We start from the raw sequence: 18,353 nt of genomic DNA, 5'->3' as shown, positions 1-18,353 counted from the left end.
GCAGCCTGTCTGTGATTAAAACTGCAAGTTATCAAGTATCTTGAAAGCTGCAATTAGGGGTGGAAGAATATTTTAGTTTGGGGTCTTTCAGTTCCTCATTTTTCAAACAATAAATGTAGTTTGCAACATTTCTGCAGCAATCTGCATTCAAAAAAATGAAAATCCTCACGGAAAATCTAAAATGCATTTTTGTATGTTGTCTTCAAAAATATGTGCAATTTCATCAAACATATGCATTTTGGTAAACACTGATTGGGTGGAAAACTGCATCAGAGGATTCACTTATGTGTGGATTTAAAAGGATTAGCTACGTTTTGGTTCCCACGTTGTTCCAGAAAGTGCAAAATCGATCAATTCAGCTTTAAATGTGAACTGAAACAGATTTTGCCCCATCCCTACAGACCGTATGTGCCTGGTTGCTCACCAGGCTGAAATGAAGTATGTGGATAAGACCCAGGAAATCTATGTTACCCATTCTCCAGCCTCTTTGGGGAGAAATCCAAGGTGACTGTCAGGGAACTGCCACCGGAGCCAGAGGCGGAGGGAAGGCTCCAGAGGGATGCCAGAGAGGGTCCCAGTAGGGAGAGAGGCAGCCCATCTGCTGGGGAAGGAAATCAGCGTAACACCAGTGGAGAAGGGGGGCAGATGGGGGAATCGGAGAGGAGGCTCCAGGACTCCTCGCTGGAGACCAGCGGGGAGAGCACGGGTCCTCCGCTGCCCACACCCTCCCTGCGCAGAAGACTTCCGCGCAGGGAGAGTAGGAGGAGACTTGGAGTCAAAGAACTTCTTTGCTGGAAGAAGTTCAAGAAACGCCCACTGGCGGATTCTGCCAGTGACTGAGACAGCCACGGGTGAGAGGCTGTCCAGACAGAAAGGGTTCACCCAGGTAACCTAGCCAGGAGTGGTGACAACTTATGCACGAGCAACCCCTAGAACCATTACAGTGACCACCAGCATTCCTGAGATACATCACATAATATCAGGAGGCTCCCTGCCTGGCCAAAAAGTGTTTGAAGCATATTGTTAACAGCATAATCTCCGACACACACAGGGCATTATGATCCTCATTATGATAACACACTATGTTTATTACATGAATTCGTGCTTGTCCGTTTTGTGTACAGTGGTACCTTGGTTTGCAAACAGTCTGGTTTGCATATGTTTTGGATTACAAACACATCAAACCCGGAAGTGCATGTCCCGGTTTGCAAACTTTTTTTGGATTGCAATCCATTTTTTTTGGGGGGGGGGATTACGAACAAAAAAAATTTGCAGGCCCCATTGGCAAAAGCATGTCTTGGGTTACAACCTGTTTTGGTTTACAAACGGACCTCTGGAACGGATTATGGTTGTAAACCAAGGTACCACTTTATTGAGTTGTCATCCTTCCCTGTTTAGAAAGGGGGATGTGGTATTAGTTATGTAAGGCACAATGGCCAGTAGGAGGTGCTGTGCAGGGAGGTTGGAGATTGCAAGTAGGAAAACAAAGTTAGCAATGACCTCTCTCAACATGGCATCCTGGTTTTCTGTTCATCCTATACTGGCAAAGATAAATCTTTGCTCGTTGGTAGTCCCAACCAAGTCGCATTCTCTTCACGTAATCTACCTCACTTACGCAGACACCAAAATGATGTTCTTTCCAATACTGGAAATTTAGGGTTCCAATACTGGAAATTTAGGGCACATTGCTGATAATAATATTCTACATTATTCCATGAATAGAGAGGCATAAGTGCAAAAACTAGCCTACTGTACAAATATGGCATTTACATTTGTGGATCTTTCCAGATTTCCTTCTGGCCCTGCCCACCACCAATATGTGGCCCTCACAAGTTTGCATGGAAAGGAAGGTAAAAAAATTTTGCTAAGCAATTTATAATGAACTCAAAAAGATATTTAGATATACTTTCCCCAAAAGACCGGAAGCGTGTCTATTAGGCTTAATAGGAACAGAAATTAAAATAGAAGATAAAAATTTGTTCATGTATGCTACAGCTGCCGCGAGGACCCTTCTGGCCCAAAGATGGAAAGTACAAGATATACCAACTATACAGGAGTGGCAGGCAAAGTTGACAGAATATGCAGAACTTGCCAAACTGTCAGGGAGGATCCGGGACCAGGGAGATCAAAGATACCAAAATAACTGGAGTAAATTTATTGAATACTTAAAGAAGAATTGTAAAGAGGTCAAGACACTAGCAGGATTGACATAATACCTCCAATGTATAATAGTACTAATTTGAGAATGATGTGTGTGATGGAAAGAGGATAAATATACCAGTTGTGGGGAGGGAGGGGGGTCGTGACTCGGCAGAGTCAAAGGGAATGTATGGTGTTATTACAATTTGTTGGAAAAGAATATGCAAGGAAAACAATAAAAATTCACTTGGAAAAAAAAAGTTTGCATGGAAAGGAATGTGGCCCCTGGGATGGAAACAAACCATGCCAGCTCTGACGTATAAGAATGGCCCCTAGCTGTTAGTAAAACAAGAACAAAAGTGATTGTTTTCATAAACGAGGAACCGAAACAGTAGCCAGCTTCTTAAATGCTGATTGTTTTAAGGGTCACTGTCCTACATTAGCAATTACACTGTGGGAATTAAATAAAAATAAAAAATCAAGCTCTAAGTCTCTGAATGTGGATTAAAAATTCACTCACAAGAACGGCGGAATGAAGCGTGTAAAGCCTTTTTTTTTTTAATTCCCCCTGGAAAGTTCAGGATACAAACCAAGGGTAGTAATTAGCAAGACGCTCATCTTTAAAGCTCTCCAGTAATTTGAAGAGACTGAACAAGAGGGTTGGACAAAATTCAAAGCTCCTTTTTTAAAACACACACACACAGCCTTCTGCCTTTTCCTAGTTCCTTTAGGCAATTGAGATGGCTTTTTTAAAAAAAAAATACATTCCTCTTTGATTTATAGCACATACAGCACAATAAGCAAAATAATAATATTATAAACCAACTCAAAATGATAGCATCCTTAGGTCATAGCCAACTAACTTCAACTGAGAGTAGGCCCACTGAACTTAATGAGCATAGGTTAGTGATGGATCTACTCTGAGTAGGACTGGCATTAAATACAACCCAACATCTACCCCTCCCTCTCCATCCACAAAGATATATTTGTTGCATATATTTGATGAGCATGATGTAGAACTTCACGATGAAGAAAGAAAGAAAGAAAGAAAGAAAGAAAGAAAGAAGATCTGCTATGAATAAAAAGGATCCAAAGGTGTGAAAACAAATCTGACCTTTGACAAACAATGTTTACAGTGGTGGCTTCCCGCAAGCAACTTTCTAAATGGCCAAGGGACCAATTTTCATGTGAGCTTGACCTCTGGCAAAGCCTTACACATTGCAGAGGATTCTGAGGCACATTCAACAGCACATGCTCAGCTCATGTGCTTCACTGTAAACCCACACAAAATGTCAACGTGCCCCAGAAGAACTTTCCCAACCCCAATGGAGCATCCTAAAGAATCCCACAAAGTCTTCAACATTTTCTACTAGCCTGCTGGAGGCTGGCAGAGCAGTGATGGATAGTCCCCACCACACTCAGCCAATTCCCACCTGTCTGCCTTCTTATTTAACCACAACCTCAGCAGGTAGTCCTGGCTGCCGGCTTCCTCCTGCTCCTTAGTGTCAGTTTTGCTCTTGCAGAACTCAACAGGAGGAGGGGGAACAGCAGTAGACTTGGTTGGTTCCTCCTGTGATTGGCTCTGGGTCCACCTACTGTTGGTGTTCCTATCTTCTGTCCCAGTGGGCACCTCATCTCTCCCAGTAACCTCTTGCATTACTGTGCTAGGTGTGGAAGGAGGAGGTTTCTCTCCACTGATACATCACTTGGTTTCTGTGCTAGGTTTGGAAGAGGTGCAAAATGCCCCATCACATGACTCCACAGCGCCGGGTTTATGCATAAGCTAAGGGAACTGTGGTTTAGGGGCTCAGATTATGTGGGGCCCTCTAAACACAAAAACTATTACTAAATTCAAAGTTTTGCGTAATTGGTTAAAATAATAAATAAAGGATTCTGGAGAAACAAGACGCTAATAGAGACATTATCGCTCTGCTATGACAAAAGTATACTTAATGGCCACACAATTACTTGTCACATTGTGCTTATGAATAACAATATCAAAATTTCATTAGCTGATCTTAGTTGCTGTACATTCAAAGTGTTCATGCAGGCTAAGTGAGAAATCATAAGGTATTTTCACTTAAAGGTATTTTGTATGCAAATACGATTATTGCAAGATTTATGCTTTAGGTAGCTTTGAGTTCCATCCTAGCCTTGGTACTGATATATATGCAGATATAAAACTTTATTATTTCTATTTGTGTTACAATAAAACATTATTCTGCTCATGTTATGCGGCCTCTTAAACCTGATGTCACTTAAGGCCTCCATATGTCGTGATCCAGCTCTGCTCTTCCACCAGCTCATTCACTTACCTGCCTGCCCTTCCTTGTCACCTATGACTACCAGGTAGGTGCTTAAATCAGGGAAGAGGAACTAGCAGCCCTCAAGTTGTTGTTGAACTCCAACTCCCATCAGTCCAAGTCAGCACGGCCAATGGTCAGGGGTGATGGGAGTTTTAGTTCAGTAACATCAGGAGGGCCAAATCTTTCCCACCCTGGTTTCCATAACACTCCTGTGACTGTGTATCATAGGGAAAGATCTATAGTGATGAGCAAGTGCTTTCTCAGGAAAGTTTATCTGTTATATGCTTTTCAAGGCTGCCCCGATAAGCTTCTGAGCCACACTGCTGGTTGATGCTGAATTCAATACAAGTCAGGTAATTGGGTCCAGACTTCAGAGATGGAGACTGGGGATAACATTTTCAGACTGAAGGTGTTCCATTTCCCAATTCACAATTCACAAATATCCTGAGGTTAGAAATGGTGCAGACTAGATCTCTTACACTTTGCCATGTCCCGCATGACCTGAATGGACACTCCAGAATACAGCAAACAACCCGACAGATCTTGGCATGGCAAGGGAAAATCAACAGTGATGTCCAAATTTCTTTTTAAGGAAGTGGGTCACTATAATTCACTTTCCCAGGAGGTACTCAGAAGTACCCTGAGACACAGCTTGAAAACTACTGGTAATAACCTACGTACCTCTTTCCCAAGGGGGTAGATTTTCTTCGACAAAATATAACAGCCGGTGCATATTTCCCAATATAATCCACACTCTTCTGGACGTCCCATGTGTATGGATTGCTGGCTCTTATGCTGAAAACATTGACGCCTTTCTTCACCTTTGCCCTGGGAGAAAGAAGAAGCTATGTTAACAAGCAGACAGGGACTGCGAGGTCTAGCTGCTCTCACCAGTCTTCACTGCATTACCACTTACTACTGGTCCTTCAAAGAGGCAATGATTTAAGAAAGCTATCCTTCGGCATTCAGACAGATAGAGCTTATTTAGCTGTGAGGTGTGTGCACACAGCACTAAAATTGGCATCAAACTCTCAAGCCAAGGTAATACAACATGTTTGCTGCACCACCTAGTTTAATGACCCCAGACTCCAGTTGTGACTAAGATACTGAGGTCCCATCTGTTCTATTCATTTAAAGCAGTATCATACCACTTTAAACAGTTAAGGCTCCCCCCCCCCCTCAAAATTCTGGGAAGTGTTGTTTGTTAAGAGTGGAGAGAACTACACTTCCCAAGATAAAGTGCAAGACTGGCTTCATTATTATCAAATAAGGGAGGTTTATAACTTGGACAAAAAAATTGGTTTCCAGGTGGAAAAATCAAAATTGGAAACAGAACTGTTAGATCCCAAAACTAAGATATTATCAAGAATGTATAATTTGCTGTTGAAATGGAATACTCAGGATGAAACGGTTAAATCTGCTATGATTAAATGGGCACAAGACGTTGGACATAACATAATGTTTGCTGACTGGGAACAGTTGTGGACCACAGGTATGAAATTCACGGCATGTGAATATTATGAGAGAATATTATGAAAATGATTTACAGGTGGTACATGACACCAGTCAAGCTTGCAAAAATATATCATTTGCCCGATAATAAGTGTTGGAAATGTAAAGAAAATGAAGGTACATTCTTTCACCTTTGGTGGACATGCCCAAAGATTAAGGCTTTCTGGGAGATGATCTATAATGAAATGAAAAAGCTATTTAAATATACCTTCCTGAAGAAACCAGAGGCTTTTCTCTTGGGCATGGTCGGCCAATTGGTGCCAAAGAAGGATAGAACTTTCTTTATGTATGCAACAACAGCAGCAAGAATACTCATCGCAAAGTATTGGAAGACACAAGATCTACCCACCTTGGAAGAATGGCAGATGAAAGTGATAGACTATATGGAATTGGCAGAAATGACTGGCAGAATCCAGGGAGAAGAGTCGGTGGAAGAAGATTGGAAGAAATTTAAAGACTATTTGCAGAAACATTGTAAAATTAATGAATGTTAAAATGATGTAGGATTGAAATGAGACGGCTTTAGCAACAAAGTTAAAAGAATATGTAAAAATGGATTGATAATTAGATGACAACATGAAGCTCAATATGTTAAGATATAAAATTAAGATAAAAACAAAGAGGGTAAGGATTTGCTGAATTAACCATGTGAACTGGAATACAAAAAAGGGAGGCGTGAGGAGGTCAGGAAAATAAGTAAATGAAATATAAGACATGAAAAGATTGATGTGTTTTTAATGTTTTTTATTTTTCATCTATTTTTTATGCATTTTGTATTCGTTAACTTGTATTTTGTATCTTTGCTTCTTATTTTTATTTTTTCTCTTTTTTATATTGTAACCTTTTTCTGTCTATAAAATTTCAATAAATATCTTTTTTTTTAAAAAAAAAAGAGAGAGAGAGAACTGCACTTCCCAGAATTCTCTGCAAAGGATCAATTGTTAAACTGCTCTGGGAACTGTGGCTCTGTAAAGGAAATAGGGGTCTTCTTACACTGTTCAGTACCCTTAAACTACACTTCCCACGATTCTTTGGGGAAAACCTCAACTGCTTTGAAGTGGTATGATGATGCGTTAAATGCTTTTAATGCAGGTGGGGCCCGAGGCAGAGGCTTCAGAGTCCCCAGTTAAGGAGCTAGAACAGGTTCATGACTCAACCTTATGCTCGTGATCAGGGACAAGTGAACCTGAGGCTCTTAGGAGCCCCCAAAACCACATCCAAACCTGTGCACTTTTGCTGTCAATAAATGTTCTACTGGAACAAAGAAAGAACTGGTTGGAAATCAGGATCACAGAGAGATGAAGCATGAAGCAGGGAATCAGGATCCCAGGATCCCATTCTGCTGGATGTCTCTCAGTGTGGGTGCCAGTTCCCTATGTACTCTAAAGGTGATGTTCAGGCTTCAACATGGAACACAGGAAGATTGGTCCAATGTGACTTATCAATGACAAGGTAGCTGGTCCATAGGAAGCTGTCTTCCACTGAGTCAGTTCATCTACTGCAATACTGTCTAAACTAGGGGTTGTCAACTTGGTCCCTACCACCCACTAGTGGGCATTTCAGGATTCTAGGTGGGTGGTAGGGAGTTGTATGGCACAAGCTGAATCCTTCCATCGAGCACTGGTGGGAAGAAAGGAAATTTTACCATCAAGAAAGATGCATTAGTGGGTGGTAGGTATGAAAAGGTTGACTACTCATGGTCTACACTGATTTGCATTGACTCTCCAGGGTTTCAGCTATACCTGGAGATGCTTCTGCATACAAAGTAGACACTCAACCACTGAGCTCCATCCCTTCCCAGCAACTGGGAAGGGCAGGGGGTTGTAGTTTTTAGATCAGGCGTCAGAAACATGTAGCCTCCAAGATGCAGATCAACTTCCACCAGCCCCAGTCAGCCGGGCAGATGGCTATGGATGGTGGTAACCCAACACCACCCAGAGCACCGCAATCTCCCCAAGCTTGGCTTAGATCCTCACCCTGTGACTAGTAGCAGCAGAATAAATTGCACAAAGGAAAGGATAATGCATGCAAAGCAAGAGGAATTGTGCGCATTTGCCCAATTTGTGCAGGTTGCAGAATCCAACTTTCCTTGATTTTAGAATCTGGATTGCTGTGACATGTGATTCTGATATTTTCTTTGAAAAGCAGGATACACGCGGCCTTGAATATTCATGAGGGGCTTTGCAAGTGTCAAATGAAGAAGAGATGTCATTATTACAAGGGAAGGCACATTTGGCAGCCTCTCCCGAGACGGCTTCTGACTTAAACAGTGGGAAGAGTGCCAAGGCAGTGTAACAAACAACACGGGATTCCTTTCCCAATCCATTTGGATTACAAGACTGGCATATATTGGGTTCATCTGCCTAGCTGGCCTTCAGATTCTACCCTTTGGCTGTTTTCACAATTTGTCTTGAACAATTATTCTATGTAGTAGGACAGACACTTTGCCACTGAATCTCTAGGAGTTTGTCAAGCAGCTCCATGGGTTTTCGATACAATTATCCTATCATAGACTCATAGAATGGAGGAGTTGGAAGGGATCCAAGGGTCATCTAGTCCAACCCCCTACAATGCAGGAATCTCAGCTAAAGAATCCATGCCAGATGGCCATTCAACCTCTGCTTAAAAACCTCCAAGGAAGGAGAGTTCAACACCTTCCAAGGGAGTTGGTTCCACTATTGAACAGCTCTTGCTGCCTGAAAGTTCTTTCTGATGTTTAGTAAGAATCTCATGTTCCACTGAAAAAATATTCCAGCTTTCCTAAACCTCAAAGCAAACTTTAAAACCAGAGTAGAAGCCAGATCTCTAAATAAGCCCAACTCTAAATACACCTGACATCTGAAGGCAGACCGAATAAAGGTCCATCCAAAACATTCAAAACAATTCACACCATTGCCCCAGGGCCAGTAGGAAAGGATCAAATCATAGTCCCTGAGGAAGGTCATTCTGAAGTCTTGGGGTCAACCCAGAATAGGTCCAGGGTCCTTGTTTCATAAGACTTCTCCATCCAAACTGTGGGACTACAGACCCTTGATGGTGATCTCATCAAGCAGGCAGATTACATATTGACATTCCGTTTTTGTGCTGTTCTTATCCCTGTCTTTCCTTGTTGTGAACTGCTCTGGGAACCAATTGTTTGAAGTATGGTATACAAATGCATGAAATCTGGGGGGTGCTCTCTCCCCAGAGATGCCTGCCCAACACCAACTTTGTCATCATTTTGATTCCCGCCCCCCTGGGCACTTGGGCACCACTAACAATTTGTGTCTCACTTCTTCCAATGTTCTGGAAAGTGCAAATTATTCAAGTGCAGCTTTGCAGGTCAACCAAATCATATTCATCCCCCATCCCTACCTAGAACAGAACAATCTTAATCTTGCATGTGGTTTGAATTGAAGAGCACCAGAGGATCAGGCTACATCTAGTGGAGCTACATCCCATGGCAACTCAAAAAAAGGGCCTTGCCAGAGTGGCCCCCACATTGTGGAATGACCTCCCTTTAGCGATACAATGGGCATCTATGGGGTAGGCCTTCTGCCAGATGTTAAAAACCATTTCCATGGGCATTCCCAGGCACTGATCCTTAGTACCCCTTTTACTGAACTGGTTGACATGTTATTGCTACTTGAGCGTTCTGGTTTTATTTAGTACACCACCTTGTCATTTCCCTCTCCACAATGAAAAGCAGCCTATAAATAATTTTAAATAAATAAAATAAGCATGGTGGGCTGTGTGTGGTGGGGTGATCGGAAGTATCCTAAGAGTCTGCAGCAAGAGATTCCTGTCAGGTACAGATTTTCAGGTCTACCTAGTTTACATTTTCCCTAGAGCTTTTCTGCACAATCTCACAAGTCTCTTCGTAAACTAGAGAGTGGAGGAATTTGCTATGGGCGTTCAGGGCAAACCAGATAACCTTGCACATATGTCAGGAAGAAAAGCACCTGCATGCTCCAGCAGCAAATCAGACTTGCAAATGCTTAAATAAAAGGAGCTCTTGTGCTTTGCTGGGGAAGGCGGAGAGGAGAGGAAGGCAGGATGAAGGGCTATGAGACAAGGATTACCCCCAATCTCCATTTCTACTTCTGGATAGTAACCCCTAATTCTATGCCCATTTCCCTGGGGCGCACTCATCATAGACCCATAATGAGGAACCTGTGGTCCCCTACTAACAAGCTGGGACATGTGCAGAGGACGGCAACCAAGATGATAAAGGGTCTTGAAATGAAGCTTTCTTTACGATCTTATTTCTTTCATAAAAATTGTACACCACTTGATTAAAAAACAACAACAACCTCAAAGCAGTTAACAACAACAACAACAACGAAAATAAAACATTTGAGGGAGTTGGGTATGTTGAGCCTGGAGAAGAGAAGATTGAGAGATGATAGACCTCTTTGAATAGCTGAAGGACTGTCAACATAGCAAATGGAGCAAGCTTACTTCTGCTGCTCCAGAGGATAGGACTGATGGTTAAAACACTTTGGGAATTGTAGCTCTGAGGGCGGGGCAGGGATTGGTGTCTCCCAAAAATTCTCAGCATCCTTAAGAAACCACAGCTCTCAAAAGCCTTTGGAGGAAGCCATGACTGTTTAAAGTGGTATCATAGTGCTTTAAACTAATGATGTGAATGCCACTGGCCCTCATTGCCACTGGTTCTTGTCTGCAGTGCACTCTGCTCATTTTTCCAGCAAAGGTTTCCAAACCCAGGCTATGTTAATAGACTGATCATAACCACTCCTTCAAATTGAAAAACATCTTTAAAAACCACTGAAGCCTATTTAATAAACTCTACAATGGTAGCATGTTCTTTTTGCATCATTCCTCAGAACGAAAGCATTCATAGCTCTGCAGCCTTTGGTAAGTCAGGAGGTCCTGTCTCCTCGCTTCCTTTCATCCTCGTTTCAGAGAGTGCAGTCTTGTGCACTCTTACTTGGGAGTAAGATGCAGTGAGCTAGCTGCTCCTCTAATGGAGGGAAAGAAACCAAACATGGGCAGCGTTATATTACAGACTTGTAGCAGAAAATAAGCACAATGCCTGGTGAATAGAGACAGTTGGAGCAGATGGAGTGAGCCACCAGGAATCAATACCTTTGCATTTCCCAAAGACAGTAATTTCCCAACACACTCTTCTTGACCCGCTAAACACCATGTTTACTCGGGTGATAAGGAGAGGCTTCAAATCATGCAATTAAAATGCAGGTGCCGTTCCATTTACATTTACTTTTGCGTGCCTCTTTTAACATCTCCCAGCCTTGTTTCTTCTTCCTCTTCACTTCTTTGTAGTTTAAAAACCAGTTAGCACTTTAGCTCCCAGCCCCTGTCATTACTGCAGGCTGGTAACGGCCGTGAAATTGTTACTTAAGTGTTGTATAAAGTGGAACAGCTGGCTGGCAAAGACATAACTGTGTTGCAACGCCGCACAGCGCCAAGGGCCACAGTGCAATGTCAACGGAGCCGCCGTGTCTGGCTCTAACCACCAAAGAGATGGATTTTGGGGTAGTAGTTTTATAAAAGCTCCACAGGAGGCACAGGAAGAAAATCAAAGCAGAGTTTGAACAGAAAGTTGATAAGTTTTTTCTTCCTTTCTGTGCGCAAAGGTTTGGGAACATATAATTGCATTTGTTTGTATTTGTCCCATTCCACTCCTCTCTCTACAGGCAAACAGCCTGGCTTGGCATCAGCGCTCAGTATGGTTGGGCACATGTCAGGGCCCATCTGCCTGTACAATATACTGCTGGTGGGCTGATGCTGGAATTGTGGCTGTCTGCTGTTGGAGAAAGGATACTGAGCCAGGTGGAGCTTGCTGTGATCCTGCAAGCCAATGCTGATGCTATAATATGCATCAGGAGGCATACAGTGGCCAGACACCACGCACTACCTTCATCCCCTCCCCAAGTTCAAGTTACTATCAAAAGCACATAAAGAAGTTGGCAGACATCTGTAAAATTGATTCCAGTTTTCTATTCCTGAAGCTTCCCAAGCAGCGGCATAGGGGCAGCTACTAGCACCCGGGGGGGGGGCTAGTGTGGCACCCCACTGGTGGACTGGGCAGACTGGTGGTGCTGAGCCACTGGAGACCACCAGAGGAGAGGTGCTAAGATGCTGCCGCCACCTCTCCTCCTCTCTGGTCAGGCCACCTCCTCAGGCCTGACCCGGGAATGGAGCTCAGGCAGGGGGGCGCTGGGCCATCATGTGCTGGAGCCCAGCAAATGAGAGGCACAACAGGGTGATGTCACCAGCTATGAGGAGAAGGAGGTGGTGGAGCCTGGCCCAGGCACAGTTTCCTTCCCTTCAGCTCTGGCCTATAGGAGAGAGTCTGTTGTGGGGGCATAACAAGGTGTTGCCCTCCCGAAATGATATATAATGAGATGAAAAAGATGTTGAAATATACATTTATTAAGAAACCAGATGCATTTTTACTTGGCATTGTAGGTGATGAGATTAACAGACAGGATTGTAAATTGTTTTTATATGCAATGACAGCAGCAAGAATATTATTGGAACAAAAATGGAAGCAAGAAGAATTACCGACGATAGAAGAATGGCGGATGAAATTGATGGACTATGTAGAATTGAACAAATTAACTGGAAGGATTCAAAACCTGTGGAATCAGAGATTCTTAGAAGACTGGAGTAAATATATGAACTATTTGAAAAGTAATAGTAATGAACAGATTACGCTAGTAGGATTGCAAGAAGTTTTGTAAGGAGAATTATATGAAATATTGCAAGAAAGACTATGAGAGAATTATTAGTTGATGACAATTAAGAGTAATAGATATATTAAGAAATGCAGAATAAGTGATAAAGGATGGAAAATCATCAGAGATGTTGACAGAATGTATAAGATAAGAAGTTATGCTATGTGATTGTTGGAAATGATATGTTTTTTTTAAAAAAAACCTAATAAAAATATATAAAAACAACAACAAGGTGTTCCCCTTCCCTTCCCTTCCCAGCCCATGCTATGTCTCTGTGCTCAAGGTCTGCATAAATTCTTGTATGGAAACAAACCAACACTACAAACAGGACAGGTGGTGGAACTTGGCCTTCTGCCTTTTGGCATACATAATTTGGGTCTAGAACTACCATGTTTTTCCATGTATAACATGCCCACATGTATAAGACACCCCCTATTTTGGGGGAGTCAAAATTATGAAAGCTTTTTTGGGGGAGAAACCCCCTGGAGATCAGAAGTCCTTCTGCAATGGACTCAGCTACAGTGCAGAAGGATGCCACCATGGGAGCTGGAGGCAGAAATGCTTTTCTTGTGTACATGGGTACTTTGTATAGACATTAGATGATTTTGGATCCTCTGACACTCCAAGTTTTTCTGGGTTACACTTTCTTGATGGAAAAGCGTAAATAGAAAAAAAAAACAGTTTAAAGTCTCCAAGTTCCTTGTGGACTTGGCATAATTTACGGGGAGCGATCTAGCAAAACGTAAGTCATTTAAAGCTGAATAATATACCCACAAATTCTTATTAAGGTCTGCGCTTTCTCCAGCCCTGCGAGACAGAAACCAGTTATCATTATGCACCACCATGAAAGCAGATTAAAATTAAATCAATCTGTTTATCTATGGGTTTGCAAGACAGCTTTCACTCCCCAAACCTAACATGTTCTCCTTCTAATTAACATTTCAGGAGGAAATGAGGAATGCTCACACACATACATACACAATCACCCAGACAGTGAAGCATCCTCACTCAGAGATGGATTTTTTCAAAAAAGAAGAAGAAGAAAGAAAGAAGTCCCATAAGGCTTTCTAATTAAATTTAATTAGTGAAAGGGCACAAGCCCAATGCAAACTTCAGAAGATGAACTTCGCACGCCTGAGTTAAATAAAGCAGATTTCTTGGAGATGTTTGGTCTGTGAACTGGGTAGACATTATTGTGCGTGTTTCTGCAGCAGGGCATCAGAGGCTCAGACAAGGAGCCTCGTGTCCCCATAATGTTACCAGGCTTCTCACTTTCACTGGAAGAGTGCGGATTTGGGGTTCATTTGTTCTCTGAGCCCTGGAGCAGCATGTCAAATCACAAGGCCATTACCCGGCTGGCAGCTTCTGGTGTGCTAGACTAGCTGACGCATGGCTGTCTGTGACAACTATTTCATGTGCAATAACAACAGCTATATAAAGAAGCGACACTCAGAGGAGCAAGGAGAGCACTCACCATCCTGTTGCTGTTTTGCTGGATGGAGAGAAAAAAAGAAGTAAGGAAAGAGCTTTAATGCTGACATACACACAAAGGCTTTCACTGTCCACCACAGTCATAGAACCATAGAATTGTAGAGTTGGAAGGGACCACAAGTGTCATCTGGTCCAACCCCCTGCAATTTACATATCTTTTGCCCAACATGAGGTTTCAACCCATGACCCTGAAATTAAGAGTCACATGCTATTGTTTCTTTAGAAAGTATCTTACTCCAGTGGCGTAGCGTGGGTTGTCAGCACCCGGGGCAAGGCAAGTAATTTGCACCCCCTAACCCGTGGATTTGCACCCCCTAACCCCCAGGTGTTGTGCCCGGTGCGGCCGGCCCCCCCTGCACCCCCCACACTACAACACTGTCTTACTCATCTACTGGGTATTTTGGACACCTCTTAAGATATTGGAACCAAATTTTGCATGGCAGCTCCTTCGAAATCAGCAAGCGCTTTTCACCTATGTTTGGTTACAGTTGGGTGCTCCTTTGAATCAAGATGGCAGCCTGTAGCTTTCAAAACTGCACTAACTTTGACCATTGATTTCAAAGCTATACAGTGGTATCTTGGTTTACGAACTTAATCCATTCCGGAAGTCTGTTCTTAAACCAAAGCATTCTTAAACCAAGGCATGCTTTCCCATAGCAGTAGGGGACTCGATTTACAAATGGAACACACTCAACATGTTCTGCTTCCAAGGCAAAGTTCACAAACCAAAACACCTACTTCCGAGTTTGCAGCGTTCTTCATCAACTTGTTCATAAACTAAGCTGTTCTTAAACCAAGGTACCACTGTACATTGTTGGTGTGTTAGAATTCCTGGACAGCACTGGGCATGAGGTTGCTAGTTACTCCTATAAGAGGTTCTCAATTTTCTTAACACCAAAAAAAGGGGAAGATAGCCATTGGCGTGCCTACAATTATTTGATTCTATGCGTACTGAGCCAGAAAATTTGTTTGACAGCTCAAAGCTCAAGGTAAGTCCTTACAACAAGAGTCAAGTTTTGGTTCTCCCTCCAAATAATAATAATCATTAAAATGCTGGCCTGGATTTGCATAAAATAAATAAATAAATAAATAAATAAATAAATAAATTACCATATGCAAAGTTATCCAAACATGTCACAAACCTGCACCCCAAACCTTTCGTGTAACATCCCTGAGTTCCAAGCCTGATTCTTTCTTTCTTTCTTTATTTATTTAAAATACTTTGGCATTAATTCCCAGGGCGAGGCATAGTGGATAATTTATTTCTATATTGTAACTGGATCATTGGTCGGCTGTGTGTGTGTGTGTTTTTAAAGCCTATATTGTTCCGAAACTCGGTTTGCTCTAGTTCTGCTAGCAAATGATTTCCAATAAGGATTTATCCCCTCTTCCAAATCACCCTACATGTGTAGATAGCATGAAATGCTCAGTTGTGCTCGGCTTCCCAACCATGCTGGCTTTCAGCAAATAAACATACCCTCAGTCCCAGAAGAAAGCAGCTCCACCTCCAGGCATCCCCCAATCACTCGATCTAATCATTGAGGCAGAAGGGAGCACAATTAATATAATAATGAGTGAGGCTAAAATTATTCTCTGTCCAGCTCTCGCTCTCCCCCCCCTCCCGCCCCTCTTAAATCTAGGGGGGAGGGGGGGAGGGAATACATTGGTGCACACACACAACACACACACACTCCCAAATGTCCCCATTTATCAGAGGCAGTCTCTGCTTTCCAATACCTCCTATACTGGGAGAACATTGTGATTTGCTAGACAACTCATTCTTCATGGTTCAACTTGCTCTCCAGGATCCCTGGAAGTAAAACCCCAGAGTGAATGCATGGCTGTCCCTCAGGCACATGCAGGGCCAAGCAAACTTTTGTCTGACCCAGTCAAAAATTAATGTTGCTGTCAGTTTCTGCTCCCAGTCAGTTTCTCTGTGGGAGGGAGGTTGTCTCATGAGCAGATGGAAAAAGAGCAGGAAATAAGGCTTTCAGGGGTCACGAACCCTGATGGCTGTGCACTGCTTCCACTGTGGGAGGGACTATGCTTCTGAATGTCAGGTGCTGGTCCTGCTTGTGAACTTCTCATATGCATCTGGTAGGCCCTGTTTAAAAAGATAAAGGGACCCCTGACTGTTAGGTCCAGTCACGGACGACTCTGGGGTTGCAGAGCTCATCTCCCTTTACTGGCCGAGGGAGCCGGCGTACAGCTTCCGGGTCATGTGGCCAGCATGACTAAGCCGCTTCTGAGAGCCAGTGTGGTGCAGTGGTTAAAAGCGGTAGACTCGTAATCTGGTGAACCGGGTTCGCCTCCCTGCTCCTCCACATGCAGCTGCTGGGTGACCTTGGGCTAGTCACACTTCTTTGAAGTCTCTCAGCCCCACTCACCTCACAGAGTATTTGTTGTGGGGGAGGAAGGGAAAGGAGAATGTTAGCCACTTTGAGACTCCTTAAAGGTAAAGGTAAAGGTACCCCTACCCGTACGGGCCAGTCGTGTCCAACTCTAGGGTTGTGCGCCCATCTCACTTAAGAGGCCGGGGGCCAGCGCTGTCCGGAGACACTTTCGGGTCACGTGGCCAGCGTGACGAAGCTGCTCTGGCGAGCCGGCACCAGCGCAGCACACGGAAACGCTGTTTACCTTCCCGCTATAAAGCGGTACCTATTTATCTACTTGCACTTTCTTTCGAACTGCTAGGTGGGCAGGAGCTGGGACCGAAAGATGGGAGCTCACCCCGCCGCGGGGATTCGAACCGCCGACCATGCGATCGGCAAGCCCTAGGCACTGAGGTTTTACCCACAGCGCCACCCCCTTAGGATAGTGATAAAGCGGGATATCAAATCTAAACTCTTCTTCTTCTTCTTCTTCTTCTTCTTCTTCTTCTTCTTCTTCTTCTTCTTCTTCTGGTGAACGAGAGCAGTGCACGGAAACGCCATTTACCTTCCCACCAGAGTGGTTCCTATTTATCTACTTGCACTGGTATGCTTTCGAACTGCTAGGTTGGCAGGAGCAGGGACTGAGCAATGGGTGCTCACCCCCTCACAGGGATTTGAACCACCGACCTTCTGATCAGCAAGCCCTAGGCTCTGTGGTTTAACCCACAGCACCATCCGAGTCCCAGGCCCTGTTTAGGGAAGCTTTAAATGTTTGACAGACTATTGTATTTTTATATTTTGTTGGAAGCTGCCCAGAGTGGCTGGGGAAACCCAGCCAAATGGGCGGGGTATAAATAAATTATTATTATTATTATTATTATTATTATTATTATTTTACCATGAGAACAGGAAGCAGGACTAGATGGGCCACTGGGCTGATCCCGTGGTTTCTTTTTGTATTCTTATGTTAAGAGGGGAGGGAAAAAGTGGGGCTGGGGTGGATAGGTTGTGGATAAAGATTAATCTCTCCCCCATATTAGGGGTTCCACGGCCATATTAGCTAGCTATAACAGGGAGTGCAGGAGGCTGTTTTGTCAAGAGAAGTTAGGGAGTGTTGATCTTGCATATGGTGGGTGTCAAGAACTTCTGGCATCTGTGAACAGCTGCCCCTTGTGGTGAGCTGCGGAACTATAGGAACTGGCTTCTCAGTGAAGTACCTTCAGCCCCTTGACTGAATGCCCACTCAGAATGGTCAATGAATAGTCCTGGACAGGTCCTATTTCAGTTTAGCCTTGCTTGGGCATCTAAGTCTTCCTGAGCTCAGGAGCATCCCTACATTCTTGGTTGTCCTATGGTCCTGGATTTTTGGCTGGCTCCTGTCTCGTGGTTCCTCCTTTGGTTCTGATTTGCCCTTCAGTCCCGGCTACTAGCTTGCCCCATGATGCTCAGTTTCCAGCTTCTAGATCACCTTAGCCTACAGCTCCTGGTCCAGCCCCAAACAGCAACGAGGATCAATGCAAACTCTGCCCCATGCAAGGTCTTAGGCATATCCTAACACTCCAGTGACCTGCACTCCCTAGCATGGTTGATCAGTTCTGCATACACAGCACTAGACCCACAATCCTATACATACTTGAGGGAGCATTCCTTTATGCACTCATCAGGACAGTTAACATGCACCAGACCAGGTGGCCAGAGAAAAGAGGTTTCATATCAAAGACGCTAGTGGAGACTGCTCTAGTGCACTCCTCCCCAAGGGGAGCCAGCAATTTCAAAATTACACAAAATCTTTGTGGTTGAACCATCCTGAGTTAAAGCCATTTTGCGAGCAT

The 18,353-nt window shown here is 43.6% G+C and overlaps 1 protein-coding gene across 2 annotated transcripts in view; it reads right to left on the bottom strand.

The window, feature by feature from the left end:
* LOC310833895 (transmembrane protein 132D-like) overlaps positions 1-18,353 on the bottom strand; it is a 455,572-nt gene that overhangs the window by 276,440 nt on the left and 160,779 nt on the right. The window contains exon 3 of one of the 2 annotated variants that reach the window (XM_083717002.1): positions 5,127-5,273. The exons of the other annotated variant lie outside the window; for it this stretch is intronic. Within the exon in view, the coding sequence (XP_083573128.1) occupies positions 5,127-5,273 (147 nt within the window). The remainder of the gene's footprint in view (positions 1-5,126; positions 5,274-18,353) is intronic. 2 annotated transcript variants of the gene reach the window in all.

Source organism: Podarcis gaigeae (assembly GCF_964106915.1).
Source record: "Podarcis gaigeae genome assembly, chromosome: 16".
NCBI lineage: Eukaryota > Metazoa > Chordata > Lepidosauria > Squamata > Lacertidae > Podarcis > Podarcis gaigeae.
The sequence above is the reverse complement of the archived record's forward strand: the minus strand, read 5'-3'. Positions and strand labels throughout refer to the sequence as shown.